This window comes from Pelobates fuscus, chromosome 4 (assembly GCF_036172605.1).
Source record: "Pelobates fuscus isolate aPelFus1 chromosome 4, aPelFus1.pri, whole genome shotgun sequence".
Classification (NCBI taxonomy): domain Eukaryota; kingdom Metazoa; phylum Chordata; class Amphibia; order Anura; family Pelobatidae; genus Pelobates; species Pelobates fuscus.
The window spans coordinates 310,996,907-311,019,815 of record NC_086320.1 but is presented as its reverse complement, the minus strand read 5'-3'; the positions used below and the strand labels follow the sequence as shown (position 1 = coordinate 311,019,815).

The window sequence follows — 22,909 nt, the reverse complement described above, 5'->3', positions numbered from 1 at the left end:
TCGCTGGGTCCCAGCGTTGAGGTGCATGGTTGGGCCTTATTGATCCGTCTGGTGGCAGTAAGTCCTTAGTAAGTCCCATTGTGTGCAGTAGAGCCTGAGCCTCAGTGAGGTTGTGGACTGTGTGCTGGGTTTCTCCGTGCATTATTAATAGTGTTCGTGACAGCCGCCAATTGTACTGAATGCTCTTCTGCCTGAGGATGGAGGTAACTGGTCTGAGGGATCTTCGCCACGCCAGTGTCCCTCCCGAGAGGTCAGGAAAAAAGGCGAGGTGCGTTCCTTCAAAATTATAAGAGTCCCGGTCTTTGAGGGCCATCAGCATAGCCGCCTTGTCCCTGCCACTGCGGAAGCGGACTATCAAATCCCTCGGAGCTGTTGCTGGAGCTTTTGGTGCTTTTGGTATGCGGAAACAGTCCTCTATAGTCATGGCTTTGGCCTGTCGTGGAGATAATATTGCTACCATAAGGCGCCTCATCATATGTGGTAGCTCCTCTGTAGGTATAGCCTCTGGGATGCCTCTGATTTTTAAATTATTTTTGCGCCGCATATCTTCCAGTATCGCCAATCTATTATCGAACGCTGTGTTCTGTTTCAGAAGCCCCCGTATCGTTTGCTGCATGGAGGCAATTTGTTGTGTGTGCTCCTCTGCGGATGCTTCTACGGCTCCGATCCGGCCTGTCAGGCCCTGGAGGTCTGCGCGGAGGTTTGCCACGTCCGCCAGGATATTGTGTTGTAATTCCGTCAGCAGGCTTTTCAGCACCGCTGTCGTTACCGGCTCCTTGTCTGGGCTGACCGGTTTAACTGCTGGTACCGATCTAGTCGGCATTTCGTCCTCGTCGTCCTCAAGGGACAGTTCTTCAGACAGGTCTGAGTAGGCCTCATGAGTGTCGGCCATTTTGGGCCCGCCGGCCTGTTGAGCCTGCCGTAGGAGCACGCCAATGTCGTGGCTTAATCGGGGTCTGTCGGGCTTTATCTTCTTATTTTTTCGCCCCATATTGTAGTGGGGGTCTACCGCCTGCCTCTCCTGTGGTCTCGGTTCGGCTATTCTGCAGGTAAAATTGGTAAATATCTCGCTGTGTCTCGGAGCTCTGAGACCGTGCGTCCATTCAGTTCAATCGCTTAGCCACGCCCCCTCCCCTGGTTGTTTTTGATACAGCTCAGTATGCTTTTCCACAAATGCATCCCATCTTTGTTTGGCCTGAAGATACACTGTTCTGGTGTCAGCTTGTATGGTTGTCCTAGTAGGTTAGCAATCACTTCTTCCACCATTTCCCAATAATGAGCGATAGCCGGGCATGACTACCAAATGTGGTACATTGTCCCCAGGTCTGCACACCCTCTCCAGCACTCCCCCAGAGTCACTGGATATATTCTGGAAAGTCTTTCTGGGACCATGTACCATCTATATAAGAGTTTTCTTATAGTCTCCAAATGTGAGGCACAGGTAGTGTGACCCTTATGTGCCATAAAGGCTTTTTTCCATGTCCGTTCTTCTATAGTGTGACGTAAGTCCTTCTGCCAGGCCTCTCTAAATTCTTTGGGGGTGTCAGAAGTTGGTGTCATCAGGAGGGCATTGTTCTGTCTGAGAGGCACATTTGTTCTAGGTAGCTAATATGTGATGGCTTGGGACTCATGGTTATATTTAAGGTAGAAACAAAGAACTTCAGCTTGAGGTATTAAAAGATTTGTCTGGCAGATAATTTAATTTTGGTTTGTAGCTCAGGGAACGGAAGTATCTTAACCCCTCACACACCTGTGGCCAAATGTCGGGATGCCCACAGAAACGCTTTTTAGTGGCAAATCCCCTTCAGTCGGTCCGACCATGCGCATTGAGGCCCTGACCATCTCCCACGTCTTTGCGTGTCTCAGATGATGCTGTCTCAGAGATTTCGGCAAGCAGTATAGGTATTTTAAACCTTGTTTGCATGCCCATTGTGATTCCATGTACACCCATTGAGTGGGTTCCTCGACTGAATTGGATACCGCTATTGTTGCCAACAATGCTGCTCTATGGTATGTTTTGACATTGGGTAGGCTCAGTCCCCCTTCTTTTATTGATTGTTGTAGAAGACTGGTGGCTACCCTCACCTTGCGGTTTGCCCATATAAAATTAACTAATAGCCTCTGGATAGTGTCTAAGTAGGATCCGGGCAGTATAATAGGGATAGTTTTTAATAAGTACTGAAGTTTGGGGAACAGCGTAATTTGTCCCGCTGCTAGTCTACCCAACCACGAGAGATACTTGCTCTCCCATGTCTGGAGTGTGTCCCTGAATGTCTTAATTAGTTTAACAACATTTTATTTAAACAGGAGGGGCAGCTGGGGAGGTATGTGCATGCCTAGAAATTTAATGTGTTCTCGTCTCCAATCAAACGTAAATGTTTCGCTTAGGTGCTTGAAGTGGTCTTTCCGGACTTGTATGCCCATTGCTTGGGATTTGGTGATGTTAAATTTATAATAAGAGTTAAGTCTGTATTCTTTGAATCTGCTGACGCTATATAAATGATGATGATAATAATAATAATAATAATGTCCATGAGGTTTGGAAGTGATACGTGGGGTTGAGGTAGTGTTAGTAAGACATTGTCTGCAAATAAATTTATTTTGAATTCCCTGTCCCCAATAACTACTTCATGGATGGACCTATGTTTCCTAATGATCTCTGCGAGCGGCTCTAGAGCCATTACATATAGTAGCGGGGATAACAGGCATCCCTGACGTGTCCCATTTATTATGTTGAAAGGTGAAGCCCGCCGTCACTACTTGTGCGGACGATTTGCAATATAACGTATTCATTTGCCACAGGCTCCTGTGGGTAGGATCATAGAGGTCTTTAAGTGTTAGAACAACTGGGGCATGGTCGGAACAATTGATCTGTCCTATCTTGCATTGATTTATTTGGTTCATGCCCGATCCTGAGACAAGAAAGCCATAGGTATTATAGGTATAGGTATTATGAACTGAGGAGAAGAAAGTGTGACCCCTCTGCCCCACATGGGTGGCCCTCCACACATCATACAGGTGGTAATTGTGAATGAGCTTTCTTAGTGTTTTGCCTTGTTTTTTAAGTAGGCCGACGTGAGCTCTAGCTGAGGCCAGAGTTATGTCTATTGTGGGGTAAAACACATGATTAAAGTCTCCACATATAATTGTGGTGCCTTGTTGGATATATTGTAATTTTAATATGGTTTTGTGTAGAAAATTCAGCTGATTGGTGTTCGGGGGTTGTATACTTTTGCTATAATATAGTGCATATTGTTAAGCATGCCCACTATAATAGTGTATCTGCAGTCTGGGTCTATGTGTTGAGAGTGTAGAAGAAAAGCCACATTCTTACTGATCAATATTGAAGTGCCCCTAGTTTTCTTGGGGGAAGTTGGGTGAAATTGGAACAGATAGTCTTGTTGTAGTATGTTTGGGTCCCTGTCATAAAGTGCGTCTCTTGCAAGCACACTACATCCATTCCCTTATTTTTGAATTCTCTATACAAGAGGTGTCTTTTCATTGGGAAGTTGAGTCCTCTAATGTTGTGTGAGTATATCCACATGGTGATTGGTGATCATGGAACTATGTACCAACATGTGTGCAATTTTATTTTACATAGAAAAGTAGAGAAGAGCTCAGTGAAGAGGCATTTAAAACCAGTACAAATAAATTGCATTTCAGTAGGAGTATAACCAATATGTTTATTGGTAGTAGACAGAGTAGGGAAGAATACAATTCTCTTATCTATATCTAGCAGAAATGTAATAGGCAGCATCCAATTATTCTTTACACCAAAAGTGGCCAATTTCAGCTATTAATGTTTTGTTTTTCCCTTTCAGTTATAAGTACTCAGATTATTTCGAGGTCTTGTGCCACCACGGCCAGTCCCGCATCTTTAGAACAGTCTAGCACTGGAAGCTTGAGTCCGTCAGGTAAACCAACGAGCGGCCTTGAAGCAAACTTAGGTGAGTGTAAAAAACTACTATTTATTGAAAATTAATGAGATGCCCTGGTGTCCTCTTTAAACATGGAGAACATGATCTCAACTATTCATTGTATCTCATATATTATAAATGACAGGCATCACATTCCAAGGTAGTGTGAATCTTCATTATTAGGACATCAAAGGCCCAATTAAAAAAACAATATGTGACATTTTGACCTTAATCATGTATGTAAGAATTCCCTTTTGTCTTTTCAGAGACTGCTATACAACATATTTAGTGTACCACTTTAATTATTATACTGTATTGCATATCAAATGAACGTGCTGGCTCACAGGATATGTGTTTAGACCAGTATCAATATGTGAGCATGCTTTTTGCCTTTCCAGATTGTTGGAATATAATGTGCTCTCAGGGGCAACTCGATTAAAGCGATTAAGCATTTCCAATACAAATAGTGCATTTAGTTATAGCCAAGAAATAATGAATATCAAACTAAAGAATACAGTGCCTGCGTTTGCATTCATATTATTTGAAATCCATTATAGTAATGTAGAATTAAAAGAAATCTGCTCTGTTGAGGGCTAAACCTGTTAATGTGATAGCTTCCCCAGCTTGCAATGAAACATGAAATAATAACTGGGAGTTTTATTGGATCAAGGGCAGTTCAATGTGATTTAGTCAGCGATATACAGAGTTAAAAAGTGCAGTCAAAGAAAGAAAAGAAAAAGCCCCAGAAAAAATATGAACAATGACTTTTTGAGTTTATATCTGTGTGTGCATGTAAATGCCATTGCCATTATATATCAACAAGTATGTATAGATACATGGGATGTTTTTCTACCAGTTGTGGCAAGTTTAGATCCTAAAAACAAACTCATTTTCTGAGAGCATCTTCGTAAATTCTTTTTACTTAAGTACCACAAGTAGGATGGGCATGATATCTAAATCTCCTTAAAACCTTTACTACTTGGTTCAGTTGCTCTGTACAAAATGGTAGCCTTTCCAAAACTCCCCTTCAGGTTCTTTCCACCCTACTATTCAAATCTGATAAAAGGAAACATACCACTCATCTTCACACTACTATGGAAGGTGTACAGATTCACATTAACCTTACCAGACTCCAACTTCCCAAAAGTGATGATGGTCTCAGTCTGCACAAACTGCACATGTACAATATGTACAAACTATAGTGATTGCACTGATGGTACATTGGAAAACGCTGTGGTCCATTCCCTATTCAGCTATTACAGCACGTTTGCAGGTGCCTAAACGCACTGTTCCTAATAACATTTTCTCCAACCCCTTTTTCTCTCTCATACTCAGAGGCTTGAAAATTGGCTGCAAAATCTTAGGCCTGTAATGCATAATATCAGCAATTCTCTGATTCTTCCAAAACCCAAGCTTTCAGTATTACAAAACAAACTATCTTTTCATGACATGGGGGAAGCAAGGTCCTCATATGGTCAATGCACCGATTGCTCTTATGGCTAAGTCTCTCAGCAACCACACCTCTCTCCATGAAACTTTGAGCAACCTGCTTATTTCCCTCTTTTCCTTGCTACAAGCAAGAACCTATGTGCTTTATATACTGGTGAAGATTCATGTAGGTGGTGGTATCCATTTTATGTTTCAGGCCATAGCTCCGCCTGCTCCTCTTACTAAATCTCCTCCGTATATGGCCCCATGCACTCCTACACTTTTCCCCTATGAATATTATTACAAAATTACATTTTTATGTACCAATTCTAGACTTTTGGATTTATTTTAATATATCTAAACATATTATCTTATAAGGAAATAATTGTAAAATGCTCCACTATGTAAATGTCTCTCTCTTACTGTCCTCTTTTCCAAACAAAGTTAAACTATGTTTTCTGTATGGCCTGGCTTTAAACAGGTGGTTCTAAAGAAAGGTACACCTTGTCTCCCAATGAAAATGATAAAACTCATAAATTGGTTGTCGGTAACTGTCCATTCTCATGACCACCCTCTTTCTGCAAGGTTCTTCTTCTGGCACCCTCCCATTTTTTCCCACTACTCCAGATAGACCCTTCTTCTTTATGTTTGGTATTGCTTGTTCCTTTTGTCTCTATAACTTTATACTGACATGTATAAATGCTATTTACTAGTATTTATTGTATATCACATGATTCACTGTTTATTTCCTGTATGTTCATGACAGTCTAAAACCTGCTAAAAAATATAATAAAAAATGAAAAAATAATTACCACTTGTAAGATGTGAGTCTTACAATTGTTTGAGCCTGCAGGTCTGGATCTGAGTTCCAGAGCTCTATAGATTAAAGTACTGTCAGACGCAATATTATTCAGCTTCTATAGAGATAGGAGAACCAGCTAAAATAAGCTTTAAGAACCATGTATTGAGAATAGAAGAAATTCAAATGCAGCCACTCGGAAAACTGGTTTAGAGAATCTTTTTTTTTTTTTATATGAATATTGCTCTTTAATTGTTACCGTAGTAGAATGTTGGATGTGTTCCATCCATAGCAAATGTGTTTTACTATTACATTTGTGGTGTACCTCTATCTAGTGCATAAGTAATTACCGGTAAATGTGTATTATGGAAATCCACCATATAAGCCAAGTGACTACATGAGCGAAGGAAGTTTATATTTAAAGGAATATATCAACCTTTTTTGCAGTATGGAGGTAATGCATTGTGAATAATCCTCCTTTTCTCCTGTTATTTACACAGCCACTGTGGAAGCAATCTCATAGAAAGCTTAAAGGGATACTATAGAGCCAGCAATACAAAGCTGTATTCCTGGCACTATCGCTCCCACTGCATTCCACCCTCTCTCATGCCTCCTCCCCTCACTCCCTCCCCCTCCCCAAAGGTAAATAAAGGGTTGAAACCCCTTCATTTGCTTACCTGATACCAGCACTGTTGTCTCTCAGCACTGGGCTTTGCCTCTTACGACGAGCGGGCAATAATGTGCAATCACAGCGAGTGCCACGTGCTTATTGGGCCTCTCCATAGCAAAGCATTAAATCAATGCTTTCCTATGGGGAAATAGCTGACGCTATTGTCATCACACAGAGCGTAAGCACGTCCAGCATAAGTTACCAGACTTAAAAGTCCGTTAGGATCCAGACTTAGTGCTGCAATATAATTTTTTTCATCATAATCTGTGCATGGTGTTTTGTTAGTTGTGATACTTGGAATGTTCCTTTAATTACCATCTGTTTGTGCTTATGCACATGTTTCTTCTTTTTTTTTTTTTTTTTTTTATTGTTTTGAGGTGGATAATTCTTCCAATTGTTTAAGCATACATTATTTAAGACCATACTTTTTTAACAGGTGACAAAAGGAAACTCAATGATCCTATTGCCGGGGAAGAATATAAGAAGCCAAGGGTTGTAGGGGATATTCCTCTGGAACTGATTAATGAAGTTATGTCCACGATAACGGACCCAGCTGCCATGTTGGGTCCAGAGGTAAATCTCAATGTACATGGTTCAAAATAAAATAGCCCATATATGAACAGTATCAGATTGTCATCCCATTGCTTAGGGAATGCACAGTGTTATGATAAAACACTCATGGTTCAAGTGCTTTATTATTTTTACTGTAAGATCAGAATTTCCTTAGATTTTTATATTTGTAAAAGGTAAATGGTGGTAAATGATAAACAGTAATGGTAGTGTCAATAAATGTTTGTTTCATGGTACATGAAGAACATTTTTGTGTTCTGAATTACTAATACTTTTACAGTGCTTCTATGAGCTCATCAATCAGCTATAAACATTTAAAGCCACAACTATTTGTTTCCTATGTATAGGGGAAGTGAGTATACACATGCCAACTAAAAGAAATATTACACATTACAAAAGAAGCCATCTGAAGAAATAATCAAGTTTTTTGGCATAAATTTTGGCATAAAACTTGCAATTCCTTTTTACATTTTCCACAATTACTGGTTTAGTGAATACAAATTATTATTATTTCTATTTAAATGCATAAAAATGTGGAAATATTTGTATTGCTCACATCTTTGGTATGGACAAAGTTAAACCCTATTTTTTCCCCTTTGGTTTTTAAGACCAGCTTTTTGTCTGCAATTTCGGCAAGGGACGAGGCAGCCAGACTGGAGGAACGGAGAGGAGTTATAGAGTTCCACGTGGTTGGCAATTCTCTAAACCAGAAACCAAACAAGAAGATCATGATCTGGCTTGTTGGCTTGCAAAATGTTTTCTCTCATCAACTGCCTAGGATGCCTAAAGAGTACATTACACGACTCGTCTTTGATCCGTGAGTTGATTAACTACCTATTGAAGAAAATGTGTATATTTTTACATAATGAATAATACATTTTATTCTGTGTCTATTTTAAGATAAAAGCTACAGGTGCCAGTACACTCCTACTTCATGCACGAATAAATCAACATTTATTTAATTTAAAGGGACACTATAGTCACCGAACAACTACAGCTTAATGTAGTTGTTCTGGTGAGTATAATCGTTACCTTCAGGCATTTTAATGCAAACACTGCCTTTTATAGAAAATGCAGTGTTTACATTACCCCCAAGGGACACCTCCAAGTTGCGCTCCTCAGATGGCCACTGGAGGTGCTTCCTGGGGCAGTGCTGCACAGTAGGCAGCACTGCCGTTCAGCGTCTCCACTCTCTGCATAGGAATGCTGAATTTTCCTCATAGAGATGCATTGATTCTGTACATCTCTATGAGGAGGTTCTGATTGGTTAAAACAGTGTTTGGCCCCATACCGATTCCACATCCTTGCCCATTTCAGCCAATCCAATGCTTTCCCTGTGGGTAAGCATTGGATTGGCTAAAAATTGGCAATTCTGATGATGTCACCAAGGAGACGGATCGGTGGTGGGGTCAGCATCGGCGGACCTGTGCAGCGCTGGAAATATGGAGAATTTTAAACTTTTCTAAGGGGGCTAAGGGGAGGGCAGGGAACCTAAATGGTGAATTAAAGACAATAGGATCAGGAACATGTTTGTGTTCGTGACCCTATAGTGTTGCTTTAAATGGCCAAAGTAAGCTCCAAAATCATTAAGTGATTTGAAGGTATGAGTGTTGCTCGTGTAGCCCTGTAATTAAAAACAGTGCCATTTTTGAGAAATGGCTCTATTTACATATTGTAATTTACACACTTCTTGTGGCTGTCAGACAGACCTCAGGGAACCAACCAGGACAGGGATACAGGAACCCAAAATCGGGATGGCCCCACGAGATCTGGGACTATTCTTATGAATTTCACTGCATCAGTGTCATCAATGACGATCCAGCTCTAGACCACAGAGTAACAGAATTAAATTGATGACTTGCCACGTGAGTGTTTACCTACCATTTGCAGAGGACTCAGGCTGTCAGTAAAACAGTGGGAAAATCAGACCCAGTGTTTTCAGGAGCCCTCTAATAATCCCCCCTTCCCCCCAAAAAAAATATATTCTGGCACAGAATGATGTGGGGCCCTACTATTGCAAGGTTACACTTAACATTTAGAGGTAATTAAGAAAGAAAAGTATGCTGCATACAAAACAGATTTGTCTGTCATATCTTTTGGAGGGATACAGTGGCTAAGCCAGAAGCTAGGTGAAGCAGTTGGACAGTCTGACAGATCTGTACAGCAGCTGAATAGAGGGTAAATTGTAAGCCTTTCAGAATGGGCAGATTTTTAGAGAGAGTTTATAGTTGACAGTGCAAGGTAAATGTATATAAACAATATGAAAACAGAGCAAGGTATCAAAAGTATGAGCTGGTTTAAAAGGTTTAAAAACAGCGTGGAGACCGAACATTGTGAAGCAAGCATGTCAAACTCAGTCTAGCACGGGCCAAATAAACAAGGTTTAAGTTTATTTGAGCCTCAAAAAAAACAAAACTTAAATTTTCATAGAAACGTAGGTTTATTTAGAAAAATACAGTATAAAAAAAAACAGCATCCCCATATACCAAATCCCAGCCCCCCCCCCCCTTACTAAATCCCAGCACCCTCCTGTAAACAACAAGCAGACTCCACTCATGTTGCCGCTGCCAGTATGCGACTCCAGAGTCTGGTCTCTGGTATACCCCAAATGGCGCCATCCTCACCCTGTGCCAAAGCGGATCCTCCCGCTACTTCTTGAAACCCTGTGACGGTGGAGCACGTCAAAGTCACGTTGGAATGTGGCGTGACGATATGTGTCTCCGTGCACCTCTAGGTCCTCTACTGTCAAGCCGCGGCCATCGCAACACTGACCGACACACACACTCACTGACAGACACACAGACACACACAGACAGACACACATGCTCATTGACAGACACACACAATCACTGACACACAGACAGATACACACATACTCACTGACAGACACACACACTCACTGACAGACACACACACACACACACTCACTGACAGACATACACACTCACTCACTGACAGACACACACACACTCTGACAGACACACACTCTGACAGACACACATTTACACATTCTTCCACACACTCACATTATTGTATTTATCCCTGGGCTGCAGTGCTGCTCACTGCTCCCTCACGCGCGCAGTTTAGTGATGCCGGGTGCCGGAATATGACGTCATATTCCGGCACCCGGCATAACTACAGACGGTGCGCGCAAGGGATCAGTGAGACTGAGGAAGACTGAGCTCCTCCAGCGACCTCTCCTCCCGGCCGCCAATGTGGAGAAAGCAGGTACCTATTCTGCTTTAACACTAAGCATGTGCTCGCTGCTTTAACACTAAGCATGTACTCGCGGCTCGCTCCATGAGAACTCGCGCCATGAGTTTGACATGCTTGTTGTAAAGCAAGTATAGAGACAGACTCAAGTATGAGATTTCAGAGCATAAATGCAGCATGGGTAAAAGTTGAAGTAGAAGACAGTGATTTTCTCTCCTCTTTTCTAGAAGCCCTTTAGCTCCTATATTACAGATGTTTTGAGTGTAAAGAGCTTTGGCTTATAGTAAGTATTCACCTAGTTTTATAATTTTAATGACTGTACCCCATATATAAACAAATAATATGCAAATTTATTAAAATTCCCTACCAGTCGCGTAATTTTAAAACTGCAGTATTTTACTGAAACATGTCATTTCCATTTATAGGAAACACAAAACCCTTGCTTTAATCAAAGATGGTCGAGTAATTGGTGGAATCTGTTTTCGAATGTTTCCAAGTCAAGGTTTTACAGAAATAGTATTTTGTGCCGTTACTTCCAATGAGCAAGTTAAGGTAAGGTCTTTTAACCAATCAAATAATATATGTAGGTGATGGAAGTGCACTCAATCCTTCGTCATGGGATTTAGGATGCTCCAATGGATAAGTCCCAGTACCAAAAAAGGACCAAATATAGAATTAAATATAGAAAGTAATCCAAGCACTCCAGCGAATTCCAAAGTAGAGGCAATTTATATTGGAACAAGAAACCAAAAAGCAACGTTTCGACCCTTAAGGGCCTTTGTCAAGCTTGACAAAGGCCCTTAAGGGTCGAAATGTTCCAATAAAAATTGCCTCTACTTTGGAATTCGCTGGAGTGCCTGGATTACTTTCTATTTTTAACCAATCAAAAACTAGAAACCATGTGTGACCTGTGCATGTATACATAAACACACACACACACACACACACATTCATATATATATATATATGTATATATATATATAATAGTAACATACATAAATATTTATTTAATATGTTTAATCTCTGTACTTATTCATTCTTCCATTCATATGCTGCTTGCTTTCACATGTAATAATCTGGTTCCTATTTTGCACCTTGGATCATGTGTGCAACATTGCTTGATGTGCAGGAATACTGTCCTTTAAAGGATCACTATAGTGTTAGGAAAACAAACCACTAGAGGCTGGATTAACCTTGCAATGTAAACATAGCAGTTTCTCCTGGGGAGACCTGGCACCCAGACCACTTCATTGAGCTGAAGTGGTCTGGGTAACTATAGTGTCCCTTTAATGTTTAATGTTTTGTTGTTATAAGTGACTCTGGCTTCAATTTAATAACAATTAAAGTCTATGAATTATTGTTGATAATTTGGAATGTTTTTAACTTTATTGAATCACTTGGGAAGCTTATTAAATTGAGGCCACTGTTAGTTGTTTAGTATGCTGGTAGAGCTTGAAGAATGTTTTGTTTTTGGGTTTTTTTTCAGCATGATGTGCCCCCTCTGTACCTTCACTCACCACAAGACAAATGAAATTATATAACAAAATATAATTTTAAATCTTAGTTCACCAACACAGATATCAACAGATGGATTCTGATATAGGCCTTGATTTAATATTTTTGGGTATGTTTTTCAAATGATTTAATATTTTTGAATACATTTTTTGAATTATTTTAAATGAAAAAAATATCTATATTTTTATATTTTCATATTTTTCATATAATGCAAACATTTTTTAAATATGATATATTTTTGATTTTTAAGATTGTGAATTTTTTTTTTAAATTTAAGTTTATTTAAAAATATTAAATAATTTGAAAGGCAAATAAAAATATTAAATAAAGGCCACAGTTGGCTTTTGGGGTCTGTGACCTTCAAAAATTCTACTTAACCATTTGTTTATCTTAAAGTTCATCGTAGCATTAAATACATACTGCACATTTATACGTTTTTTTTTTATTGATTGTGGTGATGTTATCCTGCAGGGCTATGGAACTCATCTGATGAATCATTTAAAGGAATACCACATCAAACATAATATTCTCAATTTTCTGACTTATGCAGATGAATATGCAATAGGTTATTTCAAAAAACAGGTAAATATGTTTTTAGTTGCCTAATTCAGCACATTCCTAGAACAGACATTCTTGTAAATAATCTGACAATATTCCTAACCCAAATGAGTCTATATGTTGGCTCCAAATAATTGTAGATGGAGATGTTAAAAGCATTATAATAGTAATTCAACACTTTCATTTATTTAGAGCTGGATATCCAAAAGTGGCCTTGTGGCTGGCAAAGTACCATGGGAGTTGTGGTTCTTGTGGTATTCATCCTGACATTTTCAGTTATCATCTATTTCTGAATTGTCACGATTATTTCTCTTGCTTTATTTGAACCTTGTGGTGGAACCAAATATGCACAGACTGCTTCAAATATAGCACTGTAAATAAGATCAGTTCAGGTTAGAATGTCAAAACTTTAGACCGCAAATCTTGAAAATGTGTCCATTTACACAATTTTATTCTATACTTTGCAAGCACTGTTTTCAGTCTCCTACAAATCAGGATTTATACACAACCCCCCAGCATTTTGCACCAGAATTGTTCATTCAACATATAGACTATGTTGTAAAAATATATGTACTTTAAAATATCAATAATCAATTTGTTTTACATTGCATATCATATAACATTTATGTTTGTTTTTTAACATATACATATTTTTTTTAAGAATGAATTTAAAAGTATGTGCCACCAGCTGGAGTTAATTGTGGAAGGCAATTTATTATACAGGGCAGCTCTTTCATTTCTATGCCAATTTCACAATAATATACAAAAGATAAAGTAAATACAAAAGGGGCAAAAAAAAGACCTGCATAACTTAACCGGAAATTTGTATGAATTTTTTTACTAGTTAAAGGAACACTCCAAATAGCATAATCACACAACAGCACACTGTGGTGGTTATGGTGCAGGAGTGCCCTGGTGCACTTCTGACATTTGCTAATGATTTGACTTCTTACCTGGGGATAAAACACACCCTTTTCTCTCTAGTGCAAGATCATTTTGTTGTTGTTACTGTGCAAATTCTAACTGTTGGAATATACAGAGAGATACGATGCAAAAGCTTAATTATGCCAACTCAAGATAGATATAAGGCTTCTCAAGATTGACTTTAATTTATTACATATATACACACATTCCTACGGTGGAATCTTTTTCAGTCCGAGGAACGCACACAAAGGATGTCTGAACTTGACAGATATGATTGATAAGAATCTTAAAACTGCAGAAGACGAGTGTTTTCATGTCATTTGACTTGGAGATGGGAGGTTTCCACTCAGAGACACTGATTGCTTCCTGCTAACTTTAGTAGCTAAAAAAGATATTTACTTCAAATAAAACTCTTTAAATAAAACAAGGCACGAAATACACGTTTTTATTCTAATGATAGTTCGATGTATAAATATGAAGTCACTGCAATCTATTGAATTTATTATTATTTTTTTTGCAATTACAATCCGCCTGCAGCCTTTAGCTAAGCCAGGACTATCATCGCCCAACCTTTTTTAAAGAGGGTAGAGTTCTTAGGAGTTAAAGGCATGCTTAAGTGACTTTAACCATTTCATCTTGTTGAATTGGTTACAGTTCCTGAAGTTCTGTGGCGCTGTTTCTCCATTCAGTGTTAAACCATTTTACATCAAATGAGGGTCCCTGATCATCCACAGCCTGCCCTCACCCCCTTCTAAAGGCATGGCTGGGGCAGAGATTACACACTTTCTTCTAGCCTTACCAATTAACAAAGCTGTGATTAGGCTAAAGCTGTCAGCTGACACTCTTAGGCAATCACAACCACCCATTGTTGCTCAGGCTAATACTTATACTTGCTCATTAGTGCAAGCAGCATAGATGGGTTAGGATTCTGGGGACTCTTGTTTCCTATTAAAACATTAAAAATGGTTTAATGCTGAATGGAAAGACAGCGCCAAGGGATTCTAGATACTGTAACCACTTCAATAAGATTAAACAGTTACCGTGCCTAAAGTGTCCCTTTAATGCTCAGTTCATTGATCACAATGTGTCAGGTCTGTTTACACTGAGCTACCTGTATAGGTTGATGCTACATATATTTCATAGACATATATTTTGTTTTTTTAGGGTTTTTCAAAAGACATAAAAGTACCTAAAGCACGATATGTTGGATATATTAAGGATTATGAAGGCGCTACTCTGATGGGTTGTGAATTAAATCCCAGGATCCCTTATACAGAGTTTTCAGTCATCATCAAGAAACAGAAAGAGGTAGAGTATTTTATGATGAAATTTAACTGTACATGTTGTCACTTAATCATTATTTGTGGTCGTCACAGGGAATCATAATGCCAAATATTACTATTTTGTTAATATTTATATATATGTATCAATATGTATATATATATATATATATATTTATCAATATACTGTATATCCTCAAATTTTACACCATAGAATCAAATTATTTTTTTAAACCTGGAAGCTGAAAAAATGTTTTACCTAGCGATTGTAATGTGCATTTGTACAAGAACATACTACTATACAAAATTATGCATTATTATTATTTTTGTTATTTATTTTTTTTAGAACAGCTCCTTATAGCTCAAATTGCTCATCACTTAACAACCGAGTTAAGTTCCTACGAAATTGAAAAATCACTGGCGAGTTTTGAAATTCACTGGCGAGTTTCAAATTTTGCCGGTGAATTTACCGGAATCTAATGCACCCTCGAATCTAATGCACATTCACATTTTGGAAACGTTATTTTGCCAATAAAGATGCGCATGAACATTGAGTAAATACGGTATATAAGTAAACACATATATAGGTGCCAAAAAAGACCATGGTGAGACCAAACACAATAAAACTACTGTTGTGCATAATCTTGCTTCATTTGAATGATTTAAGGTTGGTTGTGTGGCTGTTCCCTTCACCAAAGGCCAAGCTATTTGACTTGTTCTCTGCTCTCAGTCCTTTGTCGGTGTTCTTTTATCATTAACTCTTGTATTTGACACTCTACCACTTGCATCTAAATGGTATTTAATGCTATTAAAACGTTTTTGTGTACTCTGCTCTTTGTTGCTAGTCATAATTTAGAGAGATCTAGTTTAAAAAATAAATAAATCAGGATTGAGACTGAAATATCAATAAAGCTCTCATGCAAATACCTGTACAGAAAGTCATGACTGGAGGAAAACAAACTGAAACAAAACATTGGTATTAAATGTTAATGCTTACAATTTTTTTTTTCTTAAAATCTAGAATTGAAGGTATCATAAAAATTGTGTAATAGTTTCCTTTTCAATTTGATTAGTGGTGTTTAAATCATTAATCAGAATTTGGCAGATTAAGTGATTTAGCAGACACCCCTTCAAATAAATCATGCAATGGAGTCCATTGATAAGCTTTATCATTAGACCCACTGGAAATCTTAATTAACTCGTGTCTAAAGGAAATTGAGTCAGCAAACCCATAGCTGTGCCAACCTTTGTCGGACAAATACTAATTAAATGTTAATAGTCTCATAAATGGACTCGGATGTCAGCATTTTTTATTTTCTTTCTTTCCTGTTTTATTTTTTTTTTCAACAAGACAGTAAAGGTGAAAATTATGTTGATATTAGTTTGTAATAGTCGGTAAAAGTTAACAGAACAGCATCTCTTCTGTATGAGATTTCCGGGTATATTCATCCATGGAAAACATGGTTTTATCCACTAAACTGTGAATTTTATAGAACTGACGTGGGAAATGTAGATTTAGAATGAAATAGACATAGCGGAAAAAATTCTGTATCTTTTTTGACCTAAAGCTTGTGATTCCCTTTTCAGTTGTTCATAATTTCCAGTTTAGTGAATAAACTCTGCAATGTACAATCCCTTTTGTCTCCGCCGTGAGACATTACAGGTGTACAACAACACCGCAATCACAAACCACACTATAGGCTTCATACAACATAATAATAACAACGATTATGAACGTAGTAATGCATTTTCATGAATCTTGATCACTTATCAACACAATCAATTTCACTCTAGTTAGTTAAAGAAATAATAGAATGTTAGTTTGGAAATAGGTGAAATTTAAAAATCAGTATCCTCTTTTTGGTAATTGATGAGTATTCCAATATCCCTACATTGGTTTCATGGACCTTGACCATGCCAATTAATATCGTGGGTTGAAAAATTCAGAAATCTGCATTTCTACACCCTTAAGCCGTGATTTTTTGTGTGAAGGTGTTATTTTATATATTGAGGTGTATGTATTCTTTGTGCCCTTTGTTTGTCAATATACATGCAATGTACAATTACTTGCTAGGTTACTAATATGTGAGAATCCTGCCATGCTATTGTTCTTTAAGACCGGTAATCCCTGGCGGTTTAGTTTAATTTCTTAACCTTCGTTGAGATAGTGCACACTAACACCAGCTTGGTGATACCTTATTGGGCATGGCCACTTGTTCTCAACGTAACCTTTGATGTAGTTTTACTATTCAATGTGATCTTACTTCAACGTGCGCCTCCTTGCAGCAGAATGCAGAAAAATGTGCAAATGCAACTGTGTGTCCATTATATGGAGAGCAACAGAAGCCCATAACAAATACATTTACAAAACACCTACAGCCAGCAAATTAATATATCAAAATTGCAACAGGGTATCCCTGGATGTCCTGTTAGTTGAGGAAACGTGACCAGTAATATTTGTAGAGGTGCGGCGTCTGGGTGATAAGGCAAATGTAGGCAGATTACATTCTATGCCTTAATAAAAATCTAATCTTTAATGAAGAGCCCATTCATTTTCAAATGCAGGTTGAGCCCATCACTGCTGCTTCAGGGACCCCTGTGTTTTAGCAAACTGCTTGAAAATGGTTTGACACGGAACTTGATGAGAGAGTATCTGCAAGCCTACTGGCACCATAACCACCATAATAGACTGTATGTTTATAGAGCATAGACTGTCCCTTTGCAAGATCACTCTGTGTTTGAAACAATACTTTTCTCTGTTATTGCATTAAAACGTGTATGTGCTAAAGAATGTTCAGATCTAATGGAATATTACTGTTTGTTATTACAGATTATCAAAAAAATGATTGAACGAAAACAGGCACAAATTAGAAAAGTGTACCCAGGGCTATCCTGCTTTAAAGAGGGAGTGCGGCAAATTCCAATTGAAAGCATTCCGGGAATTAGTAAGTATTATTTTGTATTTTCTTAAATTACTCAATTGGAAAAAAAAAAACACTGAAACTACAGTACATTTTTGAAATATCAAAATTGAACAAAATGAAGTATTCAGCTTTCTTGTCTAAGATTGTGTTTAAACAAATCATTGCAGGTTTTATTTATGCTTATTTATAGTCTGTTTTGCAAATATAAGTAAAGTCAATAAATCCACATTCAGAAGGTCTTTTTTTTTAATACATAGAACATAGGTCACATTGGCAGGAAGCTTTGTATGAAGCTAAACATTACAGTCCACTTATATCATTATTTTGCATTTATTCATAAAGCATAAAAGTATTTCACGGTGGTTGATGACAGAAAAGTAATTGTGACAAAATAAGTTGGGTGTATTGGTGATCAAAAAAAAAAAAAAGATTGTATTCCAACGATAAAGCCTTGTTGCCATTTTAATAAAGCCATTTTATCTCCTACTAATTAGTAGGAGCACCATAGAACATGCACCTTGATTATATTTATCCTGTGTGTAGGTTACCTAGCAAGAAGCACTGTCTTTGGTAATTTCATCCTACTCATTTTAACTGCAGATATTTAAACTATTGAGTGTGTGTGTGTATACAACAGTTGGCAAACTGACACATCTATGGGCTTCTAGAAGGGACAGCAGAGGTTCTTGCACCATAAACGAGTCTAGGGTGGTGTTATGCTTGGATTGTTCTATCTAGTTGGCTTCATTTCATAGGTCTGTAGTTTGCCACCATTTAGCATGTTAATATCAAACCAGATTACTACATTTTTATGAATCAACATGCCAATCTCAGATTTAACTTGTGATGTCTTCCGGAAAGCCAGATTACCAAGATTACACTTAGCACCGAGCTCATTGATAAATGGAATTACTATTTGTTGTTTAAATAAACTGAAAAATGTTTTAGATGACGCGTTTTAGGGTTCAGTTTGCAACTCTTGTTATTTAGATTTGCGTTGTGTTTCCGGTGCGGAAATTCAAATTGTTACATTTGGTTTTATTGCTTTATAGGGGAGACGGGTTGGAAGCCAAGTATAAAAGAAAGAAGGTAAGTTTTATGTGTGTAAAGTCTGTGTATCTGAATTATGTCCTAAGTCTACACCAAAAGAACTTTAGCTTTATGAAGTAGTTTTGGTGTATAAATCGTGCCACTGAAGTCTCACTGCTCAATTCTCTGTTGTTTTGGTGACTAAAGGAACAGTCACTCTAAACATTAAAATCCCTTTATCTCAAAGCAGCTCTGCCACCATTGCTTATATACAGTGGAGGGTAGTTATACTTACCTGCATGCGTTAGAGTGCAACACTGATGTCTATGAAGGATCAGAAAAAGCTGTCTCGTAATCTGCAGGACTTGGCCTGATTCTCAAAGCTGCTCCTAGCGGCGGCTGGGGCAATTGACAGAACTTGACCACAGGAAAGAAGTAGTCCTTGCTTTTCTTATGGTATCTTTTGACTGGATTTCATTGAAATTTCAACACATTCCATATGAATATTTCATATAGATTCTATCTTTTTTTTTGATAATAGCTTTTGTTTAAGATTAATGTAACAGTTACTGTAGTTTATGTATTTGAAGTATTAGTTTCTTTATGTAATGCAAGTCAAACTGATGCAAATAATAAAGTGCAGGACAAATTGTATTACTGTTCCCAGGAACGTACATAGTTTCCAGTCATTTGTAGTTCATGTTCATGGGTGTTTGGTATCTTGAGTTTACTTGTCTACATTACCGATTTAACAGTTATCATAACATATATTGCACAGCACATTCATTTAACTGATTGGCAAAAGGCCTCACAGGTCATTTTCTAATTGCAGGTGAAATGTTGCACCACAAGCCAAATGATTATATATCTAAGATGAATAAGATAAATTATTCTGTCCACTTTATTCCTAACTGTATAACAGTTTGTTTGTACTTATGAATTACGTATGATGGAATGCATTGATTTTTTTGGATCAGGACTTGGTATTTTATGCATTATTCATTTTAGCATTTCCTCCCAAAACACTGCCTTTCTGGCACATTGAAAAATGATTAGATAAATCACCTACATATACAAAATAGACACATTTTAATAAAAGACCTTTAAAATCTGAAAAAAAAAAAAAAAGAAGAAAATCATTTGGTGTAAAAGAGAAATAATGTTCATTAACAGTGAAAACATGAACAGGAAAATAGACTCCTTGGTAGCCATGAATAAATGAAATAGTGGAAGCAGGAGCTTCCAGCTCTCCTTCTGACTGAGAGGAGGCAGGTAGTGATGTCCAGAGGACTCCAAGGACGACGAACTAAAACCTTCATAAAATTGTCTGACTTCTGACATTGGGTGGCTTCAAGGCACTCCTGACACCATAACCACTGCAGAGTACTGAAGTGTGTATAGTGCTTGGAGTGGCCGTGTTAACTTTTTTTTTATGTTAAACTAATAGGTCTGTTAAAGCTACTGTCTTTAAATATATACCAGTCTATATGATTTATGTAATGTGCTCTTCCATTAACAAAATAAATGTTTATAAAAGGTTTACACATTTTCCCTGACTTCATGATAGAATCCCCTGTCATTCCTTGCCATCATGATATAATCCGCTGTCCTACCCTTTCTTTATGCTGGAATCCCTTGTCTTTCCCTTCCTCCAACTCAGAACCCCCTGTCATTACTTGCCTCTATACTGAAATCCCATCCTTCCTTGACCCCATACTAGAATCTTTCCTTGCCCCCATCCCCCCATGCTGATATTCCTGTGTCCTTTTCTGCCTCCTCCATGACGTAATATCCGTCATTCCCTGCCATACTGAAATCCTCATCCTTCCCTGCTCCCCCATGCCAGAACCCTCCTACGCATCCATGTCTCTCTGCTGGATTGGTATTGTGTATCTTGATATCTTGTCTACTGCATACTGACTTACTGTCAGTGTATACTTTACAAACGGGGTGCCAAAAAGGTAGATGCCCGGATGTGGTAGAACTACAATTCCCATGATGCTTTCCATGCCTTTAGAATGACAAAGCATCATGGAAGCTGTAGTTTTAAAACCTCTGGGGATCTACCTTTTGGGCACCCCATGCTTTACACTATGTGATATGGTTGTAAAAACTACAAATTTAACAAACAGTTATTTAAGAACACAATCTGTGCACGTGTTTTTAGTAATCTATGTGACATTGAACACAGAATTTAAATGCAAAACGTGTAGTCACATATAAACATGGGATTATATCATACATATATATATATAGATAGGTCCAGGTTAGTTGAAAAACATCTTCCTGTTTTTCTGAAACAGCAGACACAAAAGTATTTTAACCCAGAAAATAAGGCACATGATGGAGTTACTCCGCCATGAGTTCTCAAGTTCTGGTCAACCATGATGGAATATTTCCATACAGTGGCGGGAAGGGTAGCATTCTGTACTCATTAGGGTACTTTGCTCACGTGTGCAGCTTATGGGCAAGCTAGAAATAAAATGTGCAAGCATTGGACCATGTCCTTAATTCTAACATTATCTGGGTGCGTCTCAATAAGATTGTGTTGGGCACTCGCCCATTTAAAATACATTCACACCATTTGAATTTAATATTGCAGGATAATTTGTTTTGTTAATACTTTTTTAGAAATTAATATTTTCACATATGCATTATACAATTATTGGGTGTAAATTATTTATTTTTATTTTATTTAATTTTTTTCAAGTAAAGAGCCAAAAGATCCGGAACAGCTATACAACACACTAAAAAACATTCTTCAGCAGGTGAAGGTATGTCGGCATTTCATTAAAGATTTTATTTTTTCCCTTTACACAAATTTATATCCCTGGATCCCTAGCAGTGCTTTAAATTAAATTTGAATGGCTATTACAGCCTGTGGTCTTTTTGCGATCGAAGGTGATTCAATAAATTACTTTTCTGGGGAGTGTCTGATCGTAATTTCAACTCCAGTCCCTGGAAGATAATACTGGGGCAACCACATTACCTGTCATTTATTTTAAACACCAATCCTGCGGTCTGACACCTAATTATTAAAGCTGAAGGTTAGCAAGTGGGTAAAGTAGGACTAGATAATTTTAACAATACATAAAATGTAACGCATGTTTAAATAATCATGGGTGTATAAATAATGGTTCTGGTCATAAGGTAAGACTCCTTTATATTTCTGCTCTAGGAGGTATATTAAATTACATTTAGTCATTCCCCGAAAGGTTTTCTATAAATTAGCAATTTAAATTCCTAATAGAATCATGTATCTCATTTTAAAAAGAAAGGCCTTAGGGTCATGAAAGGGGTTAATATAAATTCAATAATTCTACGCCACATCTCAGTAGTGGGGAAAAAAAAGGTGCAAACTAAGTGTCTCAAAGGGTTTTAAAGATACAAAATAATGTCCTGGTGCAGTTCTAGGCAACCTTCGGCACTCCAGATGTTGAGCACTATATCTCCCCTAATGCTTTGCAAGCATTATGACTGTAAGAGTATCATGGGAGATGTAGTCCACAACTTTTGTAGTGTCGAAAGTTGCCTATCCCTGTTCAGGTAGGATGTATGACATTTAGATTTGGAAGTTGAGCAGGTCTATTTCCTTCTCTGGAAACATTAAATTAAAATTAAACAAAAATACTTATCTTCCACGTTCCTGCATTTTAGAGGGGCTGACTGCAACTCCAGAAAACTTCTACAAGATCAAGTATAGGCTCTACCAACCAGCAGCCTCTCATTCTATTCTATGGCATTGGATTTTCTCATATAAACCCCTGGCCAACAGTGATTCATGACATAAGAAGTTTATTTTCATCAAGCAGTTCTGTGCACCATGTAATATGCACGTAACTGCTCAGTAAACTGATATACCGCAGCCAGCGCTTTCACCAGAAATTTTTGGACCGGTTTTAGGCCTGTGGTCCCAGGGACTTATTTCAAAAGTTCATCCACAAGGATAAATAAAGTTGATTCGGTGTGTGTTTACCTGCATAGTGGGTGCAGAATGTGTGAATAGTGGGTGCAGTATGCGTAGTGAATGACGTGTGTGTACAAAGTGTAATATCTGTTTAGTGAATGCAGTGTGTGTAGTG

The 22,909-nt window shown here is 37.9% G+C and overlaps 1 protein-coding gene across 3 annotated transcripts in view; it reads left to right on the top strand.

Moving 5' to 3' along the window:
- The window catches only part of KAT2B (lysine acetyltransferase 2B), a 94,210-nt gene that overhangs the window by 58,230 nt on the left and 13,071 nt on the right, over nt 1-22,909 (top strand). For 2 of the 3 annotated variants that reach the window (XM_063452295.1, XM_063452297.1), the window contains 9 exons: nt 3,822-3,947; nt 7,251-7,387; nt 7,993-8,201; nt 11,023-11,149; nt 12,584-12,694; nt 14,759-14,902; nt 17,705-17,819; nt 18,851-18,887; nt 21,538-21,601. In XM_063452295.1, the coding sequence (XP_063308365.1) occupies nt 3,822-3,947; nt 7,251-7,387; nt 7,993-8,201; nt 11,023-11,149; nt 12,584-12,694; nt 14,759-14,902; nt 17,705-17,819; nt 18,851-18,887; nt 21,538-21,601 (1,070 nt within the window). The remainder of the gene's footprint in view (nt 1-3,821; nt 3,948-7,250; nt 7,388-7,992; nt 8,202-11,022; nt 11,150-12,583; nt 12,695-14,758; nt 14,903-17,704; nt 17,820-18,850; nt 18,888-21,537; nt 21,602-22,909) is intronic. The other variant, XM_063452296.1, reaches the window with a different exon arrangement.